This window comes from Triplophysa rosa, linkage group LG15 (genome assembly GCF_024868665.1).
Source record: "Triplophysa rosa linkage group LG15, Trosa_1v2, whole genome shotgun sequence".
NCBI lineage: Eukaryota > Metazoa > Chordata > Actinopteri > Cypriniformes > Nemacheilidae > Triplophysa > Triplophysa rosa.
The window spans coordinates 3973549-3999847 of record NC_079904.1 but is presented as its reverse complement, the minus strand read 5'-3'; the positions used below and the strand labels follow the sequence as shown (position 1 = coordinate 3999847).

The 26299-nt window shown below is 40.0% G+C and overlaps 2 protein-coding genes across 3 annotated transcripts in view; one reads left to right on the top strand and one right to left on the bottom strand.

The window, feature by feature from the left end:
* cep85l (centrosomal protein 85, like) overlaps window positions 1-26299 on the top strand; it is a 48323-nt gene that overhangs the window by 19507 nt on the left and 2517 nt on the right. For both annotated transcript variants that reach the window (XM_057352682.1, XM_057352681.1), the window contains exons 3-12: window positions 4977-5692; window positions 19249-19334; window positions 20823-20940; window positions 21854-22051; window positions 22326-22478; window positions 22638-22792; window positions 23215-23332; window positions 23420-23470; window positions 23666-23773; window positions 25707-25887. In XM_057352682.1, the coding sequence (XP_057208665.1) occupies window positions 4977-5692; window positions 19249-19334; window positions 20823-20940; window positions 21854-22051; window positions 22326-22478; window positions 22638-22792; window positions 23215-23332; window positions 23420-23470; window positions 23666-23773; window positions 25707-25887 (1884 nt within the window). The remainder of the gene's footprint in view (window positions 1-4976; window positions 5693-19248; window positions 19335-20822; window positions 20941-21853; window positions 22052-22325; window positions 22479-22637; window positions 22793-23214; window positions 23333-23419; window positions 23471-23665; window positions 23774-25706; window positions 25888-26299) is intronic.
* Window positions 8414-14890, bottom strand: pln (phospholamban). Its single transcript, XM_057352683.1, has 2 exons — window positions 14280-14890; window positions 8414-9918 (listed from the first exon to the last, which is right to left on the bottom strand). The coding sequence occupies exon 2, from the start codon at window positions 9762-9764 to the stop codon at window positions 9606-9608; it is 159 nt and encodes a 52-aa protein (XP_057208666.1). The 5' UTR covers window positions 9765-9918; window positions 14280-14890; the 3' UTR covers window positions 8414-9605.

The following is a 26299-nucleotide window of genomic DNA, read 5'->3' as shown; positions in this document are numbered from 1 at the left end:
TTTGCGGCCCCCCATATAAAGATGTATAATCTTAAACTTAGAATTTTAATTGAACCAAAAACATTCACTTATACAATGCTGGAACCTCAATTATTTTGGTTGGTAGTGTCATTTTTCTGATGTTTGATTGCATAAAATCTATGATAAATTTCTATATTTCATAAAATGGCACAAAATCTGTGGCCCCCCTGGATCCATCTTGGGGCCCCCCAGGGGGCCACGGCCCCCAGTTTGAGAACCACTGATTTAAACAGCCAATAGAATGCAGTGTGAGGTCATATTCTCTGTGCCCTGAAATGTTCCTAAGAACTGTGAACCACCTGATTTAAACTTATCATAAAATTGGCCATTTTTGTCTCCTTGATGCTGTTATGAGAAACCTTTGCTACTTTTAAGAACCGATCATGTTCTCACTTCATAATGTGCCTTATCTTTTATTAGACTCGTCTTGGCCCTGGGCCGTCCCTAGAATCAGGGCCCTGGAGTTCCACATTGGTCCCTAGCAACCGTCTTTTTGGCGCCAGGCTAATAGTGACGGGCATAGCAGTGAAATCTAAGAGCGGCTGCTAAATATGTGCTAACGGGGCAAGACCACCAGGGCCACGAGCAGGCGGCACACACTTATCCGTATGACATCAGAGAGTGTTTTGATACACTAGATGTGATAAACTCACATGTGTACTCATCCAGAATCATGTGCCTGATTGCTCAATGATTCTCAGCAGCTTGTTGTTGAGCAACCAGTGATGATGTTTCTGCTTTACGTTTAGAAAATGAACAAGTCACAACTAGCGGCGTCAGGCTTATATGGTTTACCCAGACCAGACATTTCTTTAAAGATATGTTCTTGCATTAAAAAACAGAATCAAATGTAGGGGTTTTGTGATACAAGTTTTAAGTAGATAAGCTAGTCTGAGGGTCTTCAGACTAGTTGCACAAATCTGTACATAGATTTTCCAATTGTATACAACATTATTATCATTTTATTTTTTCTTAATAAAGACTTTTGCTCAGATTTTGCCCAGATTTTCAGTCTGGACTTGTTGCAGAAAGTCTGTGCCAGTCTGCAGATTTGACCAGTTAGTGTGTTTCTATCTGAAACTTTTAAAACGTTTGCAAGTGTATGATGTCTAGTTAAAAAAAATCTGTTCAGATTTTAAATGTCTTGTAGTTTATTCCAGCCATTAGTACTACCTATTTTTTACTTACTTATATTATTCTTCCTGTTCTCATGTCATGTGTATATGTTTTTTATGTACCAAAAGCTTATAAAAAAAACTCAACAAATTCCTTGTGTGCTTACATATACTTGGCCAATAAAGCAAATTCGGATTCTGATTCAACAGGAAGATTCAATTCTTATATCAACTTTTACAACTTTTTTTGGAAAAATAAAAGTAGGCTTCAAGCAAAAACATGCAGCAATGCGTTAATAATATGAATACGTATGAAATACATGAAGAGCATAAAGTTCCCACAGTAAATCTACCAGAATGTTTTTGAGAATGACCCAACTGCATCACAACTTGGCAAATAAACCACGTTCCCAGGAATGCTGGGAAAACATGTCGATCTTTTCTGTCTTTCCTCTCATAGTCACTTTCATACTGTTACATAACCCATCTGAGTACTTTCACTTGTTAGCAGGTGCTCTTTTCATGTTGCTATATAAAAACAAACATGTGTATTCCCGCTCTGATCAGCTGTCACGGGTCGAACACCACACAGAGAAGAGCGGCTGCAATAACACATGTTAATTTGACGACATGTTTTGTGACGGTGTCCTTGTGGATGTTATGCTAACGGTGTAGGCCGCTAGCAGTCTTTACAGTGAGAAGTCTGGTGGCGGAGGGTTCATTGTGCTGAAGTGACATGTAAGGTGTCACAGAATGTTAACTCAAAGTGTGTGTATCTTTGCAAGTGTGTGTGTGTCTGCGGCAATTCACACTGCAAAGTCAGGAGTCTTTGACTGAGCTAGCGTAGCCGCAGAAGCTGAGCAAGCACAGTTAGTCAAGAGTCTTAGCCAATCAATCATTTCTGTCTTTGTGTGTATTATTTCTATGGGTAAAGACCCAAGAGCGCTAACGTTAACTGTATTAGCATCCACACCAACGTTGATGATGTTATGTTTACTTTTAGCTTGGGTGCTTCAACATTTTTTATGTGCTTGCGTACCCTTTAAATTAAAATGGATTTTGATTGGTTGTCAGTGTTTTATCATTTTTGCACTGGAAAAAAATAGCTCATCTCAATAATTTTGTTTGACTGTATCGTTTTTGTTATGGTTCTGGTGTCTATACAATGAAAGTCAATGGGTGCCAATGTTGTTTGGTTATCATGACCAACGCTCTTTAAAATATCTTCTTTTGTGTTCTGCAGAAGTCATGCAGGTATGGAATGACATGAGGGTGAATAAACTAAGGAATTTTCATTTAGGTAAACTATCCCTTTAGGTAAATGCTTTTTCTGAGTGATTAAAGTTTACAATTACGTTTTATAAGTTTTGCAACACAAATAGCATGCTATGAGAGACAGGTGTCCGTCTGTCTTTATGTCCACATTATCTACTTTTTCTTATTAAAGGGATAGTTCACCTAAAAATGAAAATTCGGTCATGAGTTACTCACCCTCTTGTTGTTCCAAACCTGTAGAAACTTGGAAGAATGTAAGCAACTGACAGTTCTGGGGCACCATTGACTACCATAGTAGGAAAAAAGTCATTTTTTTGTTCTGTTGAACATCAAAGATGTTTAGGAAAGAAAACCGTTCTGAGGCACCTTTGACTTTCATTTGAATTTTTCCTACTATAGTAGTCAATGATGCCCCAAAACTGTCAGTTGCTAACATTCTTCCAAATATCTTTTTTGTTCAACGAACAAAGAAATCCATCAGAAATCCACCCATCTGTCCAAATGTGTTTGTTAGACATGCCACAGGTATAAAAAAGTGCCCAAAAGAGCAGGCGGTTTGGTGAGAAATAAGCGTTTGATGATTTATAAATGGCTTGATCCCAGTAGGAGGAACTGAGCTTTGTAGATATTCAGTGACCCACATTACATGATCTCACAAGCACGCAGCATAAATCGCAGTGAATCTGACAGAAACACAGCAATCACATGAAAGTTAGTTCATTGATCTACACAAACAGAGCTTCAACTCTAAAAATGGCAAAGACTTATCACAGCCCACCCTAATGCTTCCAGACCTCTAAACATCATAAACTACAACTAATGTTTTGAATATCTGATCTGTTTCTATGATACAATCTATATTGTGGTTATGTGTTTCAGACTGATCTCGACACAGTTGTCACAGTTGTTCAGCAGTATAGACAGCAGACTCTCATCCATGAGTTGAGAATTGGGACTGGAGCACCCGTAGCCGCGGGCTCCAGCAGTCCCGCTTTCCTCTGACTCTCTCTCCTCCACCACAGTGTAAATTAAACCCAGATGAGGTTATTCTGAGCGTCCCAGTCCAACCTCTCAGGAATGGCCCATCCAGCCCATTGTGCTACACGGCACGCAAAAAGGAGTTTTAGAGACCTCTTTACTATATAAGGATAGAGGGTGAAAATGTGCTATTCTAACATCTTTTGTCATGTTGATAACTGCAGGGCTGTAAAATCATTGTGTGTTGTGTGTGTGTACATACAAAACACTTTGTGTGTATTTTTTTTGTAAAATCCCAAAAGCACTCACAAGAGGTTCGTTTATGTTTTGGGCACATCAAACTAGAATCAAAAGTTAAACATGTTTGGTCCTATCTGGGAAGCCAAACTGATATCAACTGATATTATGTATGTGCCATGTGGTAGACGGGTGTCGTGTGTGTATGCAACAGACTCTCATTTTAACACCAGGACACATTGTAGAGATCTCATTAGAGCGGACTTAAATGAAAGGATATTTTGGAGGATAAAAAAATAAAAAGAAATTTGAACAAATATTGTTTTTTTACATAATGATAGTATTGGAAACAAATCAAACAGGACGGATGGACCATGGGACCATATCTCTTGACACTGAGCCCATCTCGCAGTGTCTGAGCATTATAGACATATTTCTAATGTCATAATGTAACTGTACACGTACATTACAACCTTGAACAAAAATCCTATGAAAGTTTTGTGATTTTCCAGTGTGAGTCAATGCAAGTTAGTCAGTGTTTATCATGACGTGTTGCCTGGCAGAGTTTGTCTCTCTTAAAGCGATAAAGGATAGGTTATTTGATTCAGGGGAAACCCTAGAGCATTATGGGATGCCAGTATTAGGTCATCTCAACAAGAGTAGATTTGCACTACATTTTGTATCATTTTTTATCATCTGAGTTGTTGTTGTTGTTGGTGTTGTTTTAACAGATACAGTATGTTGTAATCCTTTACTAAGCCCATTGCAACCCCTTGTTGCGTATTGTTGCATCAGGGGTTACAAACCCATTTTTCTTCCATGATGCATCTAAGTGACTAAATAATGTTAAAGGGTTGACTTTGAATAAACTAATAAAAAGCTGTTATTGGTCGAGCTACATGATGGACTGAAAAAGCCAAATTGAGAATAAATGGATAAATAGACTAAACATTTTTGCTCTGTGAAACTGCCCTCACTGCCAATGTTTATTACACCCCCCCCAAAAAAAACCTAATTTAAAAGCATAAATTGTATATGTGAGGTACTCCTTAAACAGTTGAATTGCTTAGATGCAACATTGTGAATACAGAAGTAAGTAATCATCTGTTATTATTATTATTTTTTATTATTTATTTACTTTGTATTCTCCATTTTTAACAATGTGAATTCAAATATTAAAAGTGAAGCTTGTATCCAGTATAGCAAATTAGCGACATCCGGTATGTGTTTATATTTAAAATAAAGGTTTATTTTCTTGTACCACCAGCTGTTAGAAAAAGAACTGAAACTAACCAGCATGTCTGTGTGTTAATATGCCCACATTTTAATTCTCATTCTCTTTCTGTTCAGATCACTCCAGCTCCAGCGGCACGCTGTCCTTCCAACCCCTGCGTCCTCAAGGTTCCATCCCCACGGCTCACGTCATGCCATCACCCTCAAGCTCCAAGCTCAGCGCACCCTCTGCCACCACCAGCCCCTGGAGCAGCTGCCAGCTCCCTTCTCCCCTCGACAGCCCCCTGGACATGAAAGACCCCCGGCCGGTCCGTCGCTGGTCCTCGCTCACCCGCCTCACAGGACAAGAAAAGGCTACCCCTTCCGGGAGACCCTCATATCGCGTGGACCCGCACGGGTCATTGGATCGCGGCGTGCTGTACGGCTACCGTCAGGACGCCCTGTATTCAGACAACTTCCTCTCCCAGAGCCTACATAAGCTATCCACCAACTCAGACTTTTCAAATAAATACGACCTGGGTAGCACTAACACCCTGGGTAAAACAGACTCGTCTTGTTCTTCTCCGCTCAAGCCCAGCACGTTAGACCTCACCTACAGTGCCTTACCGGAGAGCAAGACCCCCACCATCGGCCTGGTGGGGCCCGGGCAGAGAAGTCCCTCACTCAGGCACCAGGCCGTGGGAGGATCGCCCATCCAGCCGGCCGTACGAACTCAGATGTGGTTGAGCGAGCAGATGGAGTACCGCCCAGGACCCGACGGATGCGGGATGGGCTCGTGGCAACAGGAACAGCATCAAAGAGAGAGGTTGCGACAGGACGCAGAGCTCCCACAGGTCAGTATAGAGAAAATGCGTTTGACAGGGAATGCAAGGATTGAAAAATATGCAAGGAATTTGAAAGCGGGGTTGTCTGATGGTTTACATAAGGGAGCGGTTAGAGAATTATTTTGTTTTTGTAAATGTCATAATGAAGATATGGTTTGTAAAAGTTCACAGCGCCCTCTGGTGGAGAAACACGGGTACAATACATTGTAAATGTCTTGTCAAGCCAACAAAAACACCATTGTCACAATCTTTACAATTTATAAACACACATTCTCTCAATTTCATCTTCGCTTTAATCATGTAAAATTCACATATACAGTGGGGTCCAGGAGTCTGAGACCACATAAAAAATCTGGGACCTCATTTAAACAAATTAAAGTATTTAAGGGTTTCAGAAAACAAAAAAGAAACCCTATGATGTGAAATAACATTTTTTGATTCTATAGTATCTTTAGGTCACTGATCAAATATTGAAACCCAACAGTCCACACCACAAGTGCTGCTTTCACTAAAGCAAAAGGGAACAAACCAAATACTACATAATTATCATTTTAATATAGCTTGTTCTTTCTTTAATTGTGATGCTAATATTAAAAGAGAAGTGTAAAATACAAGCATTTTCCTTAGAGGTCTCAGTTTTTTCAAATGTATATTCACAACACTGTGATCAATGCGTAAAAAGTACAACTATGCGTACTATAGTATATTATATTATAAGAAAAACAGTGTTTTTATCATATATTCCTTCTATTAATTATAGATTTTTAGTTGGGCTGCATATCACAACAGCTTTTCATAGTGAAAAATAAAATTGACATTTAGCTTATGTGCTCATGTTTTAGTTAAAAAATAGTTGGTGTGTGAAGTGATTTAAGCAAAGAGGTCACCTAGATATTTAGGCCTCATGTTTTTTGACATTGTACTTAATTCCATCCCATTTAGAGAGAAATCCTGCTTTAATCCTGGTCATGTTGTTTTAATGTGGTTTGTAATTTTGGCCACAAGAGGGCGCAGTGTCATAGCAATTCGACTGAAATATAAATATATATATATATATATATATATAGTTCTTTTTTTACCTTGATCACTTTTTTTTCCTTTATTTGCCTCTGGAGGGTGATTTGCTGGAAATCAATCTTTAATTTACTGTAGCCTTTCAATAAGCCGCTTGAAAATGCTGAGCGTGTAGAAGGTGCTGTAAGCGATTTTTTGTAATGAGCTACTAATATATATCTTCTACATCACTGACGTAGATGTCCTGACGAATCACACTTATCTCTGTAAACATGCTTTAGCCAGAAATTCATTCTCATCCTGTCAATCATTTTGTGCGGGGGTTTTGGAGAGAGAAAGGGATCGATGTTGGAAGTTATCCAAATGGCTGACATCGCTTACAACACCTTCATAATGGTTTTAGAGAATATAAAACACATTCCACCTCTCTTATACCCTTATTCTGAACGCTGGTCATTTTGGCGATCAGAACTGGGTCACATTAGCTTGACCAGAATGAGCATGAGCAGTAGAGCCATGACGATGAGCAGGAAGTTGAGCAGCAGGTTTAGTCCACGGTTAGTGGTCAGATCCATACTGAGCAGATGAAGAGTTGACCGTCCCGGTTTAGGTTACTGGGTATCTGTGGTGTCTTCGGAAAGGTGCTCGTAGGACTTGGTTCGCAGGTGAGGAGGAGGACGAGCAGGTTACATTGCGCCGTGATGTCTCACATGCCGTGGAAAGAGCTAAACATGATTGACATACTTATATGAGCTGATAGAAAACATTATTTGAACACATTTTTTAAGAATGGTAAGAACTGCTGTTCTATTCATTATTGACGTATGAATCTCATGAAAGCTGTCATGAAATGCATAAGGAAAATAATGCATTTTTTACAGTAATGAGCAATAATCATTTGCATTACAGGAAGAATCTAAGAATTTTACAATGAAAAAATGTTAAAGGAGTAGTTCACCTTCAAAATGAAAATTCTGTCATCATTTACTCACCCTCTTGTCGTTTTTAACCTGTATGACTTCACAACACTGTGATCAATGCGTAAAAAGTACAACTATGCGTACTATAGTATATTATATTACAAGAAAAACAGTGTTTTTATCATACATTCCTACTATTAATTATATATTTTTATTTGGGCTGCATATCACAACAGCTTTTCATAGTGAAAAATAAAATTGACATTCAGCTTATGTGCTCATGTTTTAGTTAAAAAATAGTTGGTGTGTGAAGTGATTTAAGCAAAGAGGTCACCTAGATATTTAGGCCTCGTGTTTTTTCTTCTGCAGAACACAAAAGAAGATATTTTGAAGAATGTTGTTAGCAGCCCCCCATTCACTTGCATTGGTTACAATAGAAGTGAATGGGGGGCTGTGCTGTTCTGTTACCAACGTCTTTCAAAATATCTTCTTTTGTGTTCTGGAGAAGAAAGAAAGTCTTACAGGTTTGAAATGCCAAGAGGGTGAATAAATGATGACAGAATTTTCATTTTGAAGGTGAACTACTCCTTAAATGGTTCTTTAAACAGGCAAAATTAGTTTTTTTTTTACTTTGTAATGAGACATTTTCATGACAGGTTTCATGAGATTCAACCGATTGTCAGTTTATCATAAAAATCTGTTGTTCTTTTTTCTTTTCCATTTACATGAATAACTCGATTAGTAAAGTGGAAACATCAACACAAAAGCAGCACACTTTTTAAACGCACACACGTGATCAGTTCATGTCGTGTTTATTGAGCAAGTGAAATTAAAGTTTGGCACAGTGCATAAAGGAAGGCCAGATGTCATCTCTCGGTGACATGCAATGATGGAGTGGTGACAGGACATGGAGACACATGCATGCAGCATCAGTTCACAGTGAACACTGGTCCCCCAATCACTTTCATTTGTCCCGGAATCAGATACTGGAGCTCCAACGCCAGTGAAGTTGCTACAGTATAAACTACATGAACATTTTATTTTATTATTAACAATATTTGTATTTGTTGTAGATTGTTACTGCGTATCAGCCAGGCTGCCTCTCATTGACGGTTTTGTTGTCTACTAAAATCCACGAACACCTTTGTAGACGGATAGTGCAACATTTTAAAATATTTTAGTGTGTTTTGAATGTAGATAGTGTGAACATATTTGCTCTGTTGTGAAACCTAGTAAGCTCGTCTATAGAAGCAGTATGTTTAGATATCGCTTTTGACTCAAAAAATTGAACTCACTTTTCCCTTCAATACTTCACTAACGTAGTCCGTTTGAAGGTATTCATGAAAATAAGTGACCTTGTATTCGGACACTGAATGTGCCGGACATGGTGCAGACGCCATCTTCTGTCTAGACAAGGTCATTCTTTCGGTGCAACCATGTGCATCGTGGGATTGAATGAGTGCACTTAGTAGTATCCAGTATGGTTTAAGACACCACTAAAATGTTTGTGCACTCAAATTGTGGACTTTATAAAGTTATAGAGGGCTGATTTGGAAAGCCCTTATTTTAATCAAATTGTAAAGTCCTATATATCTTTCACATAGAAGGCAATCCCAGAATGCTTTGCAGTAAGTTTATTGAAATAGGTTTGTAGGTAGCTTGCCAGGTTTTAGAAAAGAGCATTGTGTTGTTGTGTTTTTTTGTTGCTTTTTTGCAGCGTATATGTGTATGTCCGTTTTTATAATTCAAGTGTATTAGCATATTATATTAGCATATAGATATAGATAAATAGCAGTTTATAAGCTATGACTCACCCTTCTCTTTAACCACTAATCTATGGACAATATAACTTTTCTGCTACTCTAATTTGGGCAAAAATCATGCAGTTTTCGACCCCAATCTTAAAGCCCCGCCCATCCCAACCTCCCTCAACGTGATTGGCCCCTCTATGCAGTCCTTCGCCCTCAATGGCTAGCGTCCCCTCCCGCTCACATTAGCAAGACAATGATGTAGATGAGAAGCAGGCAGATGAGGATGAGGCAGAAGTTGACGAAGAGATCCTGCATGTTTTGCTTGGCCTGCTGGGGAACCTCCATGGTGGACGCCCGCCGCATGGCCGCCCGCGTCATGTGCTGCACCTTCTCCATGCTGAGGCGGCCACACGCACAAACTTAGTGCACAGAGAGGAGAGGGGAGGGGTGCGGAGGAGAGACAGGAGGGACGGCAGTACCGCAAGGTGGAGTGGAGTGGAGAGATGCCGGTTGTCGTGGTGACGGAAGAGGCAGTCCGTGGATGCGGGTGCTGATGGGAGAAAGGAAACTAATGAGTGTGCACACAGTGGTCAGATGTGGCGGTCATGCAGAATTCTACTGGCTGGTTTAAATTTTTGTAGATTTTGTTGTTTTAAAATAATCAAAATGAATAATGATCCTTTTATAAAAAAAAGTAATGTTTCTTTTTGATAATAAAAATAGCCTTTAATAATAATGATCCTCATTTGATTTTGACCAACGTAGGGAAAATTACTACCATAAAAAGTTTGTTGCAAAGAGAAATAGCAGTAGGAAGGCAAAAGTTCAGTCTCACATTTTGTGACTTTTACGTAACTGTTTTACTGTGTAGGAGTGAGCTTACATTTCTTTCCATTTATCTGCCTTCGAGTAAACAAAACAAATGGTTTCAGAAAGATGTTTTAAATGGATGATTTTACACGTGTTTCAAAACAACCAAAATCAGGATTTACCACCTCGCCTCCGGAAAGATTAGATAAAAGCCGTTTTGTCGAGACATGAAGCGTCCTCGATTATAAGTCTTCGTGTTAGAGGATCTCTCTTCTTATCTCTGGCTTTCAGACTGTTTTTCAATCCCGTCTCAAATCTGCAGGGAGCTTTCTACACATCTTCGTTTCCAGATGAATTTGGCATCATCTCATGAGTAACGTCATGGATACGGGAGCACCTGTGGCCTGTATTCTCATGGGCTGTTGTGTGCCGTTATCTGTTCCGCATGCGGGACGCGCCAAAGGTTATTCTTAGGAATGACCTTTGATGATCACAATATTCCAGTGAATTGAGGCCAGCCCTTACTCAGAATCCCTATGGTGCCTGAATCTATTTAACCATCAACTTATTGCCAAGAGGCTGTTGAAGGCCCGGAATGTTTTTGATTTGCAGCCTGTGTCTATTTCTGCAGAACGGGATATTGTTGTATGCTGGAAATCTGTCCAGCTTGTCAGCTTGCGCTTGATGCTCATCTTGTAGAACATTGCACTAGCAACGCCAAGGTCATGAGGACAAGCTCAAATATTCTATCATCATTTATTCACCCTCATGTTATTTAAACCCTGGATATGATTTTCTTTTGAGGAACAGAAAAGAAGGTATTTTGAGAAATGTCTCAGTGGTTTTGTGTGCATACAGTGGAAGTCAATGAGATTCCAATGTTGTTTGGTTTTTAATTTTTGGCTGTAAATCATGCTATGTTCTACTCATGCAGGTTTTGAATGACAGAAGGGTGAATAAATTATGATAGAATATCATTTTTGAACTATTTACACAAAGTGTCAATTACTTTGATCCGATAAACACAAAGAAAGATATTTGGAAGAATGTTAGTCATTTTCAGTTCCAGCACATCATTGACTACCATAGTAGGATGAATTAAATGGTAGTCAGAGGTGCCCGAGAACTCTTTGTTTTCCTAAATTCTTCAAAATATCTCATGTGTTCAACACAACAAAAAAATACAATATATTTTTTTCCTGCTATGGTAGTGGATGATGTCCCAGAACTGAAACATTCTTCCAAATAGCTTTCTCTGTGTTCACTGGAACAAAGACATGTATACAGGTTTGAAACAACCTGAGGGTGAGTAAATGATGACAGATTTTTGGATGATCTATCCGTTTAAGACTTTACCTAACTAGTTTTTTAGACCCAACCAAATGAATGAAAATATGTGGTTTTGCACATCCCAACTTTAAATAGTTGAAGTTTGTCTCTCTCATTAAATATTTGAGACACTTGACAATTCTGTTGATAATTGGAGGATTTTAAGTTAGACAACATATTCACTTTGATTTAAATGAAAACGAGGCCGTGCAAGATGTGGATTTGGTTCAATATGTTGCTAAAAGTGGCTTTATGCAACTCATTTTTCCGTCCCTGAAAGTGAGTCTGCACTTTCCCTCACATTGTCGAACATGTGAAATGAAATATGTACTCCCACAGTTACGAAAATGTTTTTGTGTTCATCTGGCCATTGTCAGTAAAGAACAAGCTTCAGTAGATAAGTGAGTGATCATAGAGTCTGAAGTCTTTTCTGGCGCCCGGCACGGGGCACACGTGACCCGGTGGAGATTAACACGGGAGAAATGTTTGTCAACACCACGGGCCGCCAGCATTCCAACGCCCTAGTGACAGCTCGAGGGTCGTGTCCCCATCACTACTGAGAATGATAATGTCATTAACATCTTCTTGAAAGGGTATCGAGCGGGTCAATGCCCTCTTCACACATCCGGCTTATCTTTCTTCATACATGGTCATTCACCATAACATTTTGCATGAGCAACAAGTTGATTTGCCTTAAGTCGGTATATTTAGGCTGGTTTTGAGTTGATTCGACTCTGACGGGATGCATTTCTTAAGGGGGTGATAACATAAGACAAAAATGGCTGTGTTTACAAATATAAAATGGTCAGATCAATAAAAAATGCATCCGTTTGCATGAAAATGTCTGGACCGACGTCGAATCTAAAGCACAGCATGCTCATATAGATTAAAAAAAATGTAATCTAGGTAATATAGGCGATCGTTGGACACAGCTAGTCAACCATCAGCATATTTCAGCAGACGTGCACGGGTATTAGATTAGTTTTTTTATATCTCTCTCAGGCCATCATTTGGCAAAAACACCAGCACATCATTGGGTTGCCAAGATTTTGAGGCAAAAAATGAAAACGATCCGAGTAGAAATAAGTTGGAATCAGACCGAAGAAGGAAATGATTTTAAAAGCTGGCCACAGATTTTCCCAAGCCTGCGCTTGTTTATGTGCGTTTATTTTTTACCCTCAATTGGCAATTTCCCCGTAGAAATAAATCCACTGGAGGCAGAGTAAGTGCACTCGCTCCCGACACTGAACTTTCCATGATGGCATTACAAAGCAATGCGCTGCAGTTTTTTGGCAGGGCGACGCCTCACAGGGCTTTAGGATGATGCTCTCATTTTTCACAAAACTACAAATATAAATAGTCAGCGAGAGAATAATGATTGCAAACTATTGCAATACTTTGAAATATTGACTTTTTTCCCCATTCCTGATGCACATTTATGCAACTATAAATTCGTCCCAAGCATCAAATATTTCTTTAAGCATCCTCATTGCAAAAAGATGTGCTTCCGGTAAAAGTAAAGAAAAATCTTGCCCTTGCTGTCTTCTGTATGCTGTTAACCCTTTCTGCTCTGCAGGGCTAAAGCGAAGGCTGTCGGCTCATTTGTGTTGTCACATCTCCCAGCGGAGCACAAATGTGAAAAGTTTTGTATAGTTCGGTCACTTTAGGTCACAACTTTTTTGGGCGGGGCTAAAACGGTGGCGCGATGATGCAATAGGGAGCCGCAAAGATGACGTATTTTTGATTGCAAACTCCGGAAGCGAGTTAGCATTTTAGGACTTCCGATTCCATCGCTCCAAAGTCTATGGGTTTTTTGAGTGGGTTTTTGGTAAATCGCCCAAAATAAGGTCTGTGATATACAAAACCTCTAAATATTTTCACGTTTTATTCTATGACATAAAACACACACCAATTATAAACCGCTTGTGATTTTTTAAAAGCGTTATTGTGTCTTAAAAATGGCGGTTGCTAACAAGTTGCTAAAAGCGTCTACTTCCTTTGGCGGGGACGTTAGCGTCATCGCGCATATAAAGCACACAAATAACGCAACATAGATGTGGATTCATTCACGAAGTAATTACTGACCGTGGAACACATTTTTAATAAAGTTTGAAAGAGTTGTCGGAGGCTTGGTTGTGCTGACGTTGATATCGAGCGACCTTAAGTGTAGTCTGTTTATAGCATCGTGTTAGCTTTTTACTTCTGGCGATTGTATTTCGAAAAGTAACAAATGTTGTGTTCATTTGTAAAGATTATCTTGATAGACAAAACATGTAAACATCATAAACCTTTGTTAATCACAGCGCGATCTTCCAAAAGTCTATGGGAACAAAGCACTGCACTACTAACTGCAGCGCTAACTTCCGGGTTGGCCTCCAAAAACGCGCCATCTCTTCGGCTCCCTATGGAGCGTCCGAGCATGCATGGCCCCTCCCCTAACACTAGAGCTCAGGTCATTCACATTTGGTTAATGTGGTTAATAACACATTTTTTTAATGGTGTGACACACTCAGAACACACATTTAAGATTGTTTTTATAAGGACTTTAAGTAAAACAGTACTTTGAAATATCGCGCCCCTCCCTAAACATACAATTTACAGCTTCATATTATGCCTTTTTTCATTTTAAACACAGCAGCAGCGATATGGATAAATCCATTGTATCCCATGTATATAATTTAATCATTGGAATAACTGCATCGTTTTATGCATTATATGCATCTTTTGCACATCCGTCACCCGAAAGAAGTGAAACAAGAAAATGTTGTGTACCTGAAGTTGAAGATGGACAGCCGGAGCACTGAGGTTCAATCCTGCTGTAATGTTTTTCCCGTCGAGAAAGTCTGCCAGTGATGCGGGTTCGGAAGTTTATGGTAGGACAAATGAAGGGGCGGAGTATATGAGGAGGGTGGACGAGATGCGTAGGAGGGCTCTGATCTCTCATTTTTTCTCCCATCTTCTATTTAGACATAGATTTATGCCCAAATATGAATAGCATGCTAAACTCAGTCTCTAATGGAATCATCCGTCTAGTTCTGTGTACTGTAAAGCACATGCACAGTTGAAATTGAGTGAAATTAAGTCAAAAGTATTTCTTCATATAGCTTCTGAATGTACAAACAATTGCAGAGCAGAAATATTCAAAAACTGTCCATATTTCCTTCAGTTGATTTTGTGCATCAGCTGTTTTCTCTGTTTCTGCTCGGGTTGAATTTCATTTGTAACTGTACCCAGCGGCTCTCTGTCTCACCGGAGATTACAGCCGGAGGATTAATACAGATATTCGATTGATGTTGCGGCCAGAACAGCGTGTGCTCTAAACGACCCATTCCATTGAGAAGATTGCTTATAAAACCTCCTAATAATCCTCTGTAAACCTCTTTAACCTAGAGCTAAAACTTTCCCCGGGGTCGCTGGGAACTTTACTGCAGAACTGAACATTTTTTGGTCATTGTTTGAGATCTATTTTGAGATGAAAACAGCCTCTTCCTTATATGGAGCTTCATTTCGCCGGAGTCAGGGAAGCTCTCAGAGAGCATTATTGAAAAGGGCAGCAGTGTGGACGCGAAGAACGGAGAGGGCGTCACGGTCACTGTCCGCCACGCCACCTCCTGACCGAAACCCATCTCTTAATGCCAGGTTTAAGGGCAGCCACTTTACTAAAACAAAAAAGATCATTGCTGTTTATCAGTTTGGGAGGATTTCTTTTCACAACAAGACTACTGATATATTCAATAGCCTGATTTTGCGAAAATCCAAGAGATTCATTTACTCACCCTTATGTCTTGTATGATTTTTTTCTTGTGCAAAACACAAACGAAGATATTTTAAAGAACGATGGTAACCGAACAACACCGGACCTTCCATTGTATGGACATTTCTCAAAATATCTTCTTTTGTGTTCCACAGAAGAAAGAGTCATAATACAGACATGACAGTGAATAAACGATGAATTATTTTTGTTTTTGGGTGCATAAGCCCTTTTATAATCCCAGTGAAAAGACTGAATGCTGTTTGGTTATGTAAAGGTAACACATGGTGGTCTTCATGGACAAGCTCATTGAAATGCAGGAGGTCGGTTCTAACGGTGACCTTGCTCGCTGTACCTCATTTACTGAGCGTTTATGGTATGTTAGAGCCCGGTTGCCATGTGCATGCATACGCATTGTCCAATCGCCTGTCGTGCCCTCCGGCCAACGCTGGAAAGTTTGCTACATCCAGGACAGGTCTCACCTCATTGTTTAGCTTAGCACAATCGCTTTCTGGCTCCAACAGCTGTCGGCCGGACACACAGATGGAGGTGCCTTTGGGTTATTTGGACACTTGGGTTACACTTGAAAATGTCTGAATGTCATTGCATTGGATGGAACCAAGTAGCAATTGCAGAGAAATGCTGGAGGTTTTTTGTAACGAACTGCACTTTTTTAGTTGCTTTAAATAAGCTCTCAATGTCATTGGTAGGGAACATTTTTTGCATGATGTCAGTTCGCTGGAAGTTCACAGAGACATGTCTACTTCATCTCATCACTTATATTCACCACAAAATTCGTCATCAGATTGTCGAAATGCATTACTTTTAAATGCCAGGGAGGAAAAAAATAAGAGACCATTTCAAAATCTGTTTTCCTGATGACTATTTATAGGTGCTGTATGTGGTTAAATGATCATTTATGTTTTATTCTGGGAACTACTAACAATATTTCTACCAAATTTTTCGCAGAAAACGAAAACGAGAAACAGGACAAAACAACAGAAAATATCCTCTGTGTTTTTTCAGACCTCAAATGCTGCAAAGAAAACAAGTCCGTTTTATTTGATAATCTTGATTTTTAATTCTTGATTCTTGTCATGCTGTCAGTCGTTCACATTGCTGTTGGATGACTTTATGTCACTCCTGAGGTTTGGTTTTGTTGAAATACAACATACACTGGACTAGAATGGCCACAATACATCTAGAAATGCTGAATAAATGAACATTTGGAACGCTCTCTTAATTTTTCTCTGCATTTGATGTCTAAATAAATGCTACTTGATTTGAAGTTTTTGTTACGTAGTGTATTAACATTTAGGCTTTTTAATGTGACACAATTGTTTTTACATATCTCATGACATTTGCATAGTTTTATGTGCTGGTGGTTTTAAACAAAGACCTCAAGATTTCTCCTGCGTGTGAAACACAAACAGCACACTGTTGAATTTACCCCCGAGTTCCAAATCACAGCCAGATCACAGTCAATTCTGGGTAGCGCCCCATCGAAAGCAGCCACCGTGTCTCCTCTTTGTTGCCCCGGCGTGTCGGGAAGCTGATGGACAGCTGTCTGGAGGGCCGTAGAGAGAAGGCGGTGGCGGGGTGTGATAAAGTTCAGGGAACTGACAGCAGATTAGCGGTGCTATGTGACAGAGCGTAGCTGTGGAGTACACTAGCCGAAAGCCATCGGACCTTTACTGTGCTCTTTGATACAATTTAGGGAGTGGATATGATTATCCCGATCACCAAGGGCATCCAAGCTAAGCCACATTTTTAAAGAGTCATGGATATTTGATGTAGTTAATAAAGAATTTATTGGTTTAGAGGTCATAGTTGATGAGAGTTCGCAAATGCAGAGCGAAAACGAAAACGTTTCTTTAGCTTAGTTTACCTTCAAATGAACGTTCTGTCGTCAGTTACTCGTTCCAAACTTTTATGACTTTCTTTCTTCTGCAGAACACAATAGAAGATATTTTGAAGAATGTTGGTAACCAAAAAACGCTGGTCCCCGTTGACTTCCATTGTTTGGACGCAAAACCACTGAGACATTTCTCAAAATATCTTTTTTGTGTGTTTAAAGAGATTGGCAATTCTTTTTTAAACGCGATTCGTAGCTGTTAAACAGAGAAACAGAGTTTTCAGTAAAGTCGCAGCATTTCTCATTTTCTGGCATCCGTTTGCTGTAATGAATGTGGTGGGTTCCTCCGGCAGCTGTTGTGTCTCAGACTGTTTAAACGGCCGTGTGGAGAGAGACAAACAGAACACCGGCGTCTGGAGTATTGAGGAGCAGGTGGAGGAATAAGTTTAGACAGACCCCTGACTCATAAAGCGTTTAGTTTATGCCACGGCATAAAACGGGGTAAACACAGGCATTTATTTTCATTAGATGTCCACGTTCCAGCAGGACAGACACTCTCTCTCCGTTGGCTTTCATCAGGGCTTATCTTCTTGTATTGGTTAGTCATTTGTCATCATTTTCCTCATGAAAATGCACTCGACACAGTTTGGTGACTTAAGCCAGTGCAGACGTATAGGATGTCCCAAAGAGTGCGCATTAAAGGACAGATTTAAAGGGACAGTTCGCCTTCAGATTAAAATGATTTCATTATTTACTCGTCCTCGTGTCATTCCAAACCTGTATGACTTTCTGGAACAGAACACAAAAGAAGATATTTTGAAGAATGCAGGGAACCAAACAGCTTGACCTCATTGACAACCATTGTGTGGACACAAAACCGCTTCTCATTTCTCAAAATATCATCTTTTGTGTTCTACAAAAGGTTTTGAATGACATGAGGGTGAATAAATGACGGAATCGTTATTTTTGCGTGAACACACATATCAGACAGACAGATCTTTATCAACATCAACCCGTGACTAGTATCTGTATGATGCCGAGTTGACTTCTCTTCATTCGATCCAGGTCATGTGATCTGCCGTCCAGCTTTAGTTTGTAGTTGCTTCGTCTTTCCACACCACACATCACGTACTGTATAGATGCGAGTTTACCACACGACACGTTAAAAATATCACCCGTGACTGAGAGCTGGCAAAAGAACATGGCACCTGTTTCTTATCACCACGTTGTTCACTGGTGGGACTTAAACCTCTCCAGAGGCAAATAAAGGCATGTTTTTCGGCTCAAGCGTGCCAGTCATATGTGGGGCATTTATGGGCAGGGCATTTCTGAGCCTGACGGCATCTCAAGTCTGCAGAGGCGAGGTGACCGAAACAATACAGACTATTTTAAAGAGTGGATGTGCATGAGTTGAATACATCTGATAGCTTGTAATGGTTGTCTGTGGTTACTGGTTTACATCCAGCGACCACTTCAGATGGATTTATAACTCTTTCTGTTCAAAAATTAACTTCATTATTATTTCAAATTGAAACCTGTTTGATATGGCGCAGGGGTTCTCAACCTTTTTGACTCCAAGGCCCCCCCCCCACTGTATTCAGCAATATTCAAAGGCCCCCCCCTCGCTCACAAAACTCAACATTTTTAAGATATATCTTGGTTTTAAGTTGTTTAAAATGTATTTAAATGCTCATTTGGTCTAATTTAAAATGATCAGTCATCCTGAGGCCCCCGTTAAGAACCACTGATAGAGCTTGAGCCGTTGGTTGCAATTCGCAACCTCACCCCTTGATGCCGCTAAATTTCATACACTGGACCTTTAGTATTGATCTATTATATATAATATTGTACAATATTGTTGTAGTATATACGACTGTGGTGTATGTGTGAGATGGATGTTTATTGTTCGGAGAGATACGCCATTGTAAAACGTTTACACTGATCTGTGTGAGAGACCTTGTTGAAGTTGTCTACTATGATGCTGAAGGGCTTTTATGGCAGTTTGTCGCTGGTTGATGATTATTATGACCAAGTATGATCATTACAGTGTGTTTAGCAGAAATACACATTAGCTTGACCCTGCATGTGTACCGAATGAAGTGTTCTTCTAATGCTGTAATTCTTGTGTTGTGTAGACGCCGAGTGGAACGTCTTTGCCTGTCAATACTCTAGTAAAAATTAAAGAGGGACTCCTGAGGCAGAGAGAACTGGAAATCGACCGGTGAGTAAACAAAGACATTTGACGTTTTTATAAATATTCATTTTATTTGTAGTCATTAAATAGTCATTAAAATGATTAGTATTCATTTATTTATTTTACTTTTTAGAATTGTAGGAAAATGGGTCACGCTTTTGTCACACTTGCTTTGTGAAAACACATTTCACACGTTTTTACTCCTGACAGCTGAAATAAATGGGAATAGGAAAAAATATATAATAATAACATTACTGTATATTGAAGGGAAAAAATATATCATCCTAATTATTGTATGAATATTATAATGCAGACATATATACATACATAATTGTTGCATAAATATTACAAAACCAAACATTCCCTGAAAGAGTGAAATGTTTAAAGAAGAAATATTAGTGAACAAAAATATATGATAATCATTACAAAATAAATTTGGTCACTTTCGACCAGGAAAAGTATGAATGTGATATTTGAATGAGGAGGGCTAACGGTACTATTTTTATTATTATTAACAACATTTATTTGCATTATTATGCAATACATTCTTATTTACATCTTTTTATACAAATTTTAATCTGATGTCCACACTACATCAATCACATTCATATAAAAACATACATTTTATTTGAAACATCGTAGAACAACGAAGAAACGTATGTGAGCATCGTATCACAGCCGCGTGAGTCACGTCCTCCTCCTCTTCCCATCATTAGTTCTTGTTTCTAGGCAGGTGGCAGAGTTGCCCACAAAATGATTTCAATAATTGAACATGATGTCAGCTGTGGTTGGGACGGTGACCTCACAGTGACTGCTGTGACCTTGAGCAGGTGTAATTATAGCCCAATGCTGCCACCCATGATGCTTTGCTCTCAGGTCAGCTGTGGCAGACGGGGCAGTGGCACGAATGCCACGCAGCAGGCAGACTCACACGTACACACACCGTGTCAAAATGTCAGGCCGTCATACCTGCCAAGAATTACACATGAGGGAGCAGACAAACATCCAGCTGTGAGCAGTAGCGGATGTATTAAGGATAAAATATAACATATTGTGTAAAATATGTTTTGCATATGTTTGCCGGCTCTTGAAAAGCACCAGCGTCTTTTTTTCTCTGTCTGTTTGTTTACAATAACATTCAAATGTTTTTAACAGCTGAAAATGTGCCACAAGGTGGCACTGTGTTCAATTCTCTGATCCTGTTTGTGTTTAGTATTCTTAACTTGATCTACTAATGTTTAACTGCAATGCCCGTCTTATTTCGCCGAAAGGCAGAAAATGTCCAAAACAAGTACAACAAGCATGCTTTAGAGCGTTATATCTGTGAAAACATTTCTTGCTAAAGCAAATCTGTCTGCCACATAGTAACAGCCTCCAGCGATCACGTCTTTATTTCTCAGAAAGGATTTTTCTTTGTGTGGTACCAGGAAACGTTCTGTCGGAATACTGGGAATACTGACTGAATTTTGATCAAATGAGTCACTTTCTGATTTGGATTTTTTTGTGGAATTGTAGACAAAAGCAACAAATCCTTCAACTTCATGCCAGGATCAGGGAAAATGAGTTACGGGCGCAACAAGTCCTCCAGAACCAGAGGGGGCGCTATGATGACTCATATCTGCTCAAAGCCAAGGTATGTCTGTTTATAACAAAATTCAAGAGGAAGAATACTGTATTTGATGTTATTAAGGGAATAGTTCACCCAAAAATGACAATTCTTTCATCATTCCCAAACCTGTATAACTTTCTTTATTATGTGGAACGCAAAAGAAGATATTTTGAAAAATGGAACAATGAAAGTCAGTGGGGTTCCAATGTTGTTTGGTTATCGCATTCTTAAAAAAATCTCTTCTGTGTTCTGCAGAAAAAAGAAAACCATACATGTTTGGAATAACATAAGGAAATTAAAGTTATTGATATATGTTTGATATCCTTCATTTGCCCGACTAAAGGACCGCACGGTCTGCACTATTTTTAAATGTTAGCTCAGGCAGATGGTCGTCTTTGGATGATCGTTGTGTTGTGCCAACTTGAAAAAATGCCTCTTGAGACCCCTGCATTCTGTTGGAACACCATCAGGCTGTTTTTAAAGAACACATCATTCGTGAACGCCCCCTAAAACACTTCTGATTGGAGTATGTGGGTTCGTACTTATTCAGGCCTTTAAAGGGACAGTTCACCCAAAAATTACAATTCTGTGACCATTTACTCAGCCTCAAGTTGTTTCAAACCTGTATACATTTTGTTGACCCACAACACAAATGAAGATATTTGTAACCGAAGAGTTCTGGGGCACCATTGACTTCCATAGTAAAAAAGTCAATGGTGCCCCAGAAAGGTTTGGTTTCCTACATTGTTTGTAATATGTTCCCTGGTGTTCAACAGAACAAAGATACTTATACAGATTTGAAACAACATGAGTGTAAGTAAAAGTTTTGGGTGAACTGTCCTTCAAAGACTAACTAGCCGACCAACTAGTCTAGTATAAAAGTATGTAGTTGTTGTTCTCAGTACCTGCTATTAATACTACCGATTCTCTTTTTTAGGACTCTCCGTACGACAGTCCCGTATCCAGTCAAAGTCCAAAATCTCAGCTGCCCGAGCGTGCGAGTCCGATGTGTTGTGAGAACAGCGAGCTGGGCCGGAAATTAGCCGCGGCGGAGCTGGAGGGCATTCACCTCAGCGAGTTTCTCAAACAGAACACACAGAAGTACACAGAAGACATCAAGAAACTGGAAGAGAAGGTGAGAGGTTTTTAATAGGAGTAAACTAAGAATTATTAGGTTATCTTTCTGCCTTGTTTTTGTCTTTGATTTGTCATTGAGCTGGCTGCGGTGCATGATGGGATTGCCGTCTCTGTGAAACTTAGAAATTCCCCGTCAACTAGCTCGAGCGTGTCTTAAAACGCCGCCTCCGCAGGGACTTCAGTCGGTTTTGAAACAAAGCAGTTTAGAGGTTAAAGGACTGTGTTCCACTTCCCCCGTCGAAGCTAACAAGACGCTTTGTGCTTCCGCTCAGATGAAAACCCGCGACCGCTACATCAGCAGTCTGAAGAAGAAATGCCAGCGCGAGCAGGAGCAGAATCAAGAGAAGCAACAACGCATCGAGACGCTGGAGAAATACCTGGCAGACCTTCCCTCGCTGGATGAGGTCCAGACGCAGGCTCAGCAGGTACGTGACGTTCTCCTTCCCGTCCTAACTGATGCGAGATCACTGATGACGTTTTTCGTGAAGATCTGAACGACAAAACTACCCATAAATCAAGCCAAATAAATGAAGTTATATGTATAAGTATTCTCAACTCATCTCTGTCTGTGTTGTGGCTTCCAGTTGGAAGAGGTGCAGGGAAAGGCTGGAGCGTTGGAGGACACCATCGCCCGGCTGGAAAAGAACCTGGAGGAGAACCGAGCCCGGCTGGAAGAGAAAGACGCCCTCATAGAGACTCAATCCAAGAGGGAGAAAGAGCTCATGGCGGCTGTTCAGAGGTAATAAGTCTTATTAAAACACAGAGAAGCTCAGATTCATCAAATGTCAATACAGTAGCGATTTGCTACGTGCAGTAGTTCTCAAACTGGGGGCCGTGGCCCCTGGGGGGGGCCCCGAGATGGATCCAGGGGGGCCACAGATTTTGTGGCATTTTATGAAATATAGAAATTGATCATAGATTTTATGCAATCAAACATCAGAAAAATAAGACCACCAGACAAAAGAATTGATGTTTCAGCATTGTATAACCGAATATGTTTTTGTTTAAATAAAAATGTTACATTTAAGATTATAAGTCTTTATTTGGGGGGCCGCAAAGCGATGCACTCTACACAAAGGGGGCCTTACAACGAAAAAGTTTGAGAACCACTGTGCTACGGAACGCTTTTGCCTTCTGACCGACAAACGTGTTTGCGTGTAGCCTCCAAGAAAAGGTGGAGAAGTGTTTGGAGGACGGCGTGCGGCTGCCCATGCTGGACCTGAAGCAGCTGGAGAGAGAGAACACTCGCTTGCTAGAACAACAGAGCCAAAACAGCATGGTATGCATTTCCCACAATGCACTTCCGGACACTCACTCTCGCACAAGCGTACACGGTTAATTCCATCTGCGTCTTCTTTCCTTTCAGCTAATCGACAATCAGAAGCAGCAGGTTGAGAAGCTCACTCTGGAGTTGACGGTGAGAGCCTCAATTTTCATCTTTGGTTGTCAGGGGTCTGATTCGCGTCATTATGAGCGGCTCAAATCCGTCGCTCTTATTCCGGGATGAGGAGATAATGGGACGGTGTACGTCTGGTGATGCTCGTGTTGAGTTGGGTAATCATAAGAGCGGGTTCAGTTGAGATGCTAAACGTGTCCTTTGTCTTTTTGGCAGTCGCTGGAGAAGAGGTTGCAGAGGGAGAGAGGGATAACGCAAGAGCTCCGGAAACAGCTCGTGGTGCGCGAGGAGGAGCTGGAAAACCTCTCCACGAGCCTTCAGCAGGTACAGCACCCTCTGAAGTGCCATCCACCTCGCAGCACAAGCAGATTTAAAAGCCAGTTTACGAGGTTGTTGGGTCTATGAAGAGAGTAGAAAGCGTGCAGGTAAATGCTGAAGTGATGAACACAAGTCCTCGTTCCTCCTGTTGTTCATAGCATCGTGAATAAGCGGCCGGCCTTCAGCGCGGGATTAGAATTCAGGACATGGCTTTTCAGGGAGTCGTCTGAAGGTGAGAGAGAGCGGCCGTTTTCACAGAGATGTGGTCGCGCGTGATAAAGCCGTAGTTTCACGTGACTGTGGAGACGGATGTTAGACGTCTGGGATGCACAAAAGATGATTTTTCTCCTACGGCCTCCGTCTGGAGTTTCCTCACAATATTTGACACAAATCCACAGACGTACTGTAAATCTATTTTCTATCATTGAAGCATTTAAACAAAATTTACTCTCCCGTGGTCTTTTATAAAGAAGATAAACAAATGTTTCTTGTAGTTTCGTCTCGCATACAACCACGGGTTTTGCATTTCTCTTGCTAAAATAGTGAACAGCTTTCCTGAAACTCCCTGGATGTAATCAAACAAATGTTTTGCAGGGTCGGCCGTTCACGTTAACATGTCTATGAATAAAAGCCTTTTATTTATGAGTCATCAGGAACTTTTAGTTAACATGCAAAAGAAATCTCAAGTACACAAATTCACTTCAGTCTGTAAGTGTAGACATCCGGAAATGTGTCTGAAAGAATGGCTTACTGATAAACAAGTTCTTTGCTAAAGGTCGTGTGTGTGTTCCAGATATGAACAGGTATGTGGTGTGATTTGCTTTAGATTTGATCGTATTTGTCAAAATGTAGGACTGCGTGATATTGGAAAAACGATGCAAAACTAGCCAAGTACAAATATGCAATATGATTCTTCAAGTTTGTCAAATCAATTTCAATGACATTGACATGAAGTTAAAACAGAACAAAATAGAACCAGGAAAACAAAATAATCATCAACTTGTAAACGTCTGATCACACGTGCCAACTACCATTAGCGTGCCAGTCTCTGTGCCATCTGAATTACTTTGACTATACATAACGTTTTGAAATATGAAAATTTGAAATATGAATCACATCCAGAATAAAAGTTTGTTTACACAATATACAGTATGTCTGTGTACTGTGCATATTATTTTTGTGTTTATAAACACATACATGTATATATCTAAGAAAAATATAAAATACAAAAAGTAATGAACGTTTATATATCATTTTAATTATTGGTAATTACATCTAAATATTTCCTTAATATATACACATGTATGTGTGTGTGTTTATAAATATAAAATGAATATGCACAGTACACAGGCATACTGTATATTGTGTAAACACAAACTTTTATTCTGCATGCGATTAAATCTTTCGACGGCCCTAATTAAAATATGGACACGTTTGTAATAATTTTGAGATACAAGCCCTGGTGTCTGTTGATGTCGTCCATCTTCATTTCCTAAAAGCCAAGTATGTTCTAAATAATATCTTTGTCCTCTGTGCCCTCCACAATCATTCAGTCGTGGTCTGTCGTGATGTATTACACACTGATCTTTTCTGATCTGGTTAGGTGGAAGCGAATTACAGAAACCTACAACAGATTTGAGTCCACAGTAGTTGCGGGCACACTTTCTGCTGTGCTCTGTCCCGCTGTGTAAGTGCTGTCAAATCTGCCTCTGACCGTTCAATGATTCGGCCAATTTTCACAAACAGCTGCTTCACATTTCACACCTGATGTCTTATTTGAACGCTGCACCTGCAAAGTTTGTCGTGAGCGCTGGTAATCTGTATCAGGCCAAACACACACACAAAGCTTCCTGAGAGGTCCATGCAAAATTCACTTGCTTGCGTCTCACATCACGAGGAGTTGTATAAAGCATCGTTCTGTATTTGATTGTTTTCACAGGACCGAAGGCGGACAGACGAGGGTTCATTGAACGTGGCTCCCGGGTCCTGTCTGAAGGAGGCTGGGCCGCTGTTGAAGGAGATGTCTCTGTGTCTGCTGGATCTCAAGGGTCTCTGTAGTGTTCTCACCCAAAGAGCTCAAGGAAAAGAACCCAACCTGGCGCTGCTTCTCGGCATCAAATGTAAATATATGTATTTCACATTTTAAGAAGATAAAGCAACACATCCTAAGTGCACATAAATATTCACGCGAGTGTATATACAGCCACGGAAAAAAATGAAGAGACCATTCTAAATTTCCTTTAATAGTACATTCAGAAAATGTCGTTAACCTCATTTTTATAAAAGTGTCTGCTAAATGTAAATGTAAAAAGTGAAAGTAGTCTTTGAAATGGTCCTGCTTGTGTTTTCTCAGAAGTGTTTTACTCTGTAAAGTGCTAAATGACACTGTTCAGACAGTAGTATCTGTGCACATCTCCCCTCATCCGTTCATATCTCTCTCTCTCCGTCTGTCTGTCTGTAAAGAGCTCTTGTGCCTTGAGCTTCAGACTCTCAAAATCAAACAACATCAGGAAATTACACAAACCCCGGAAG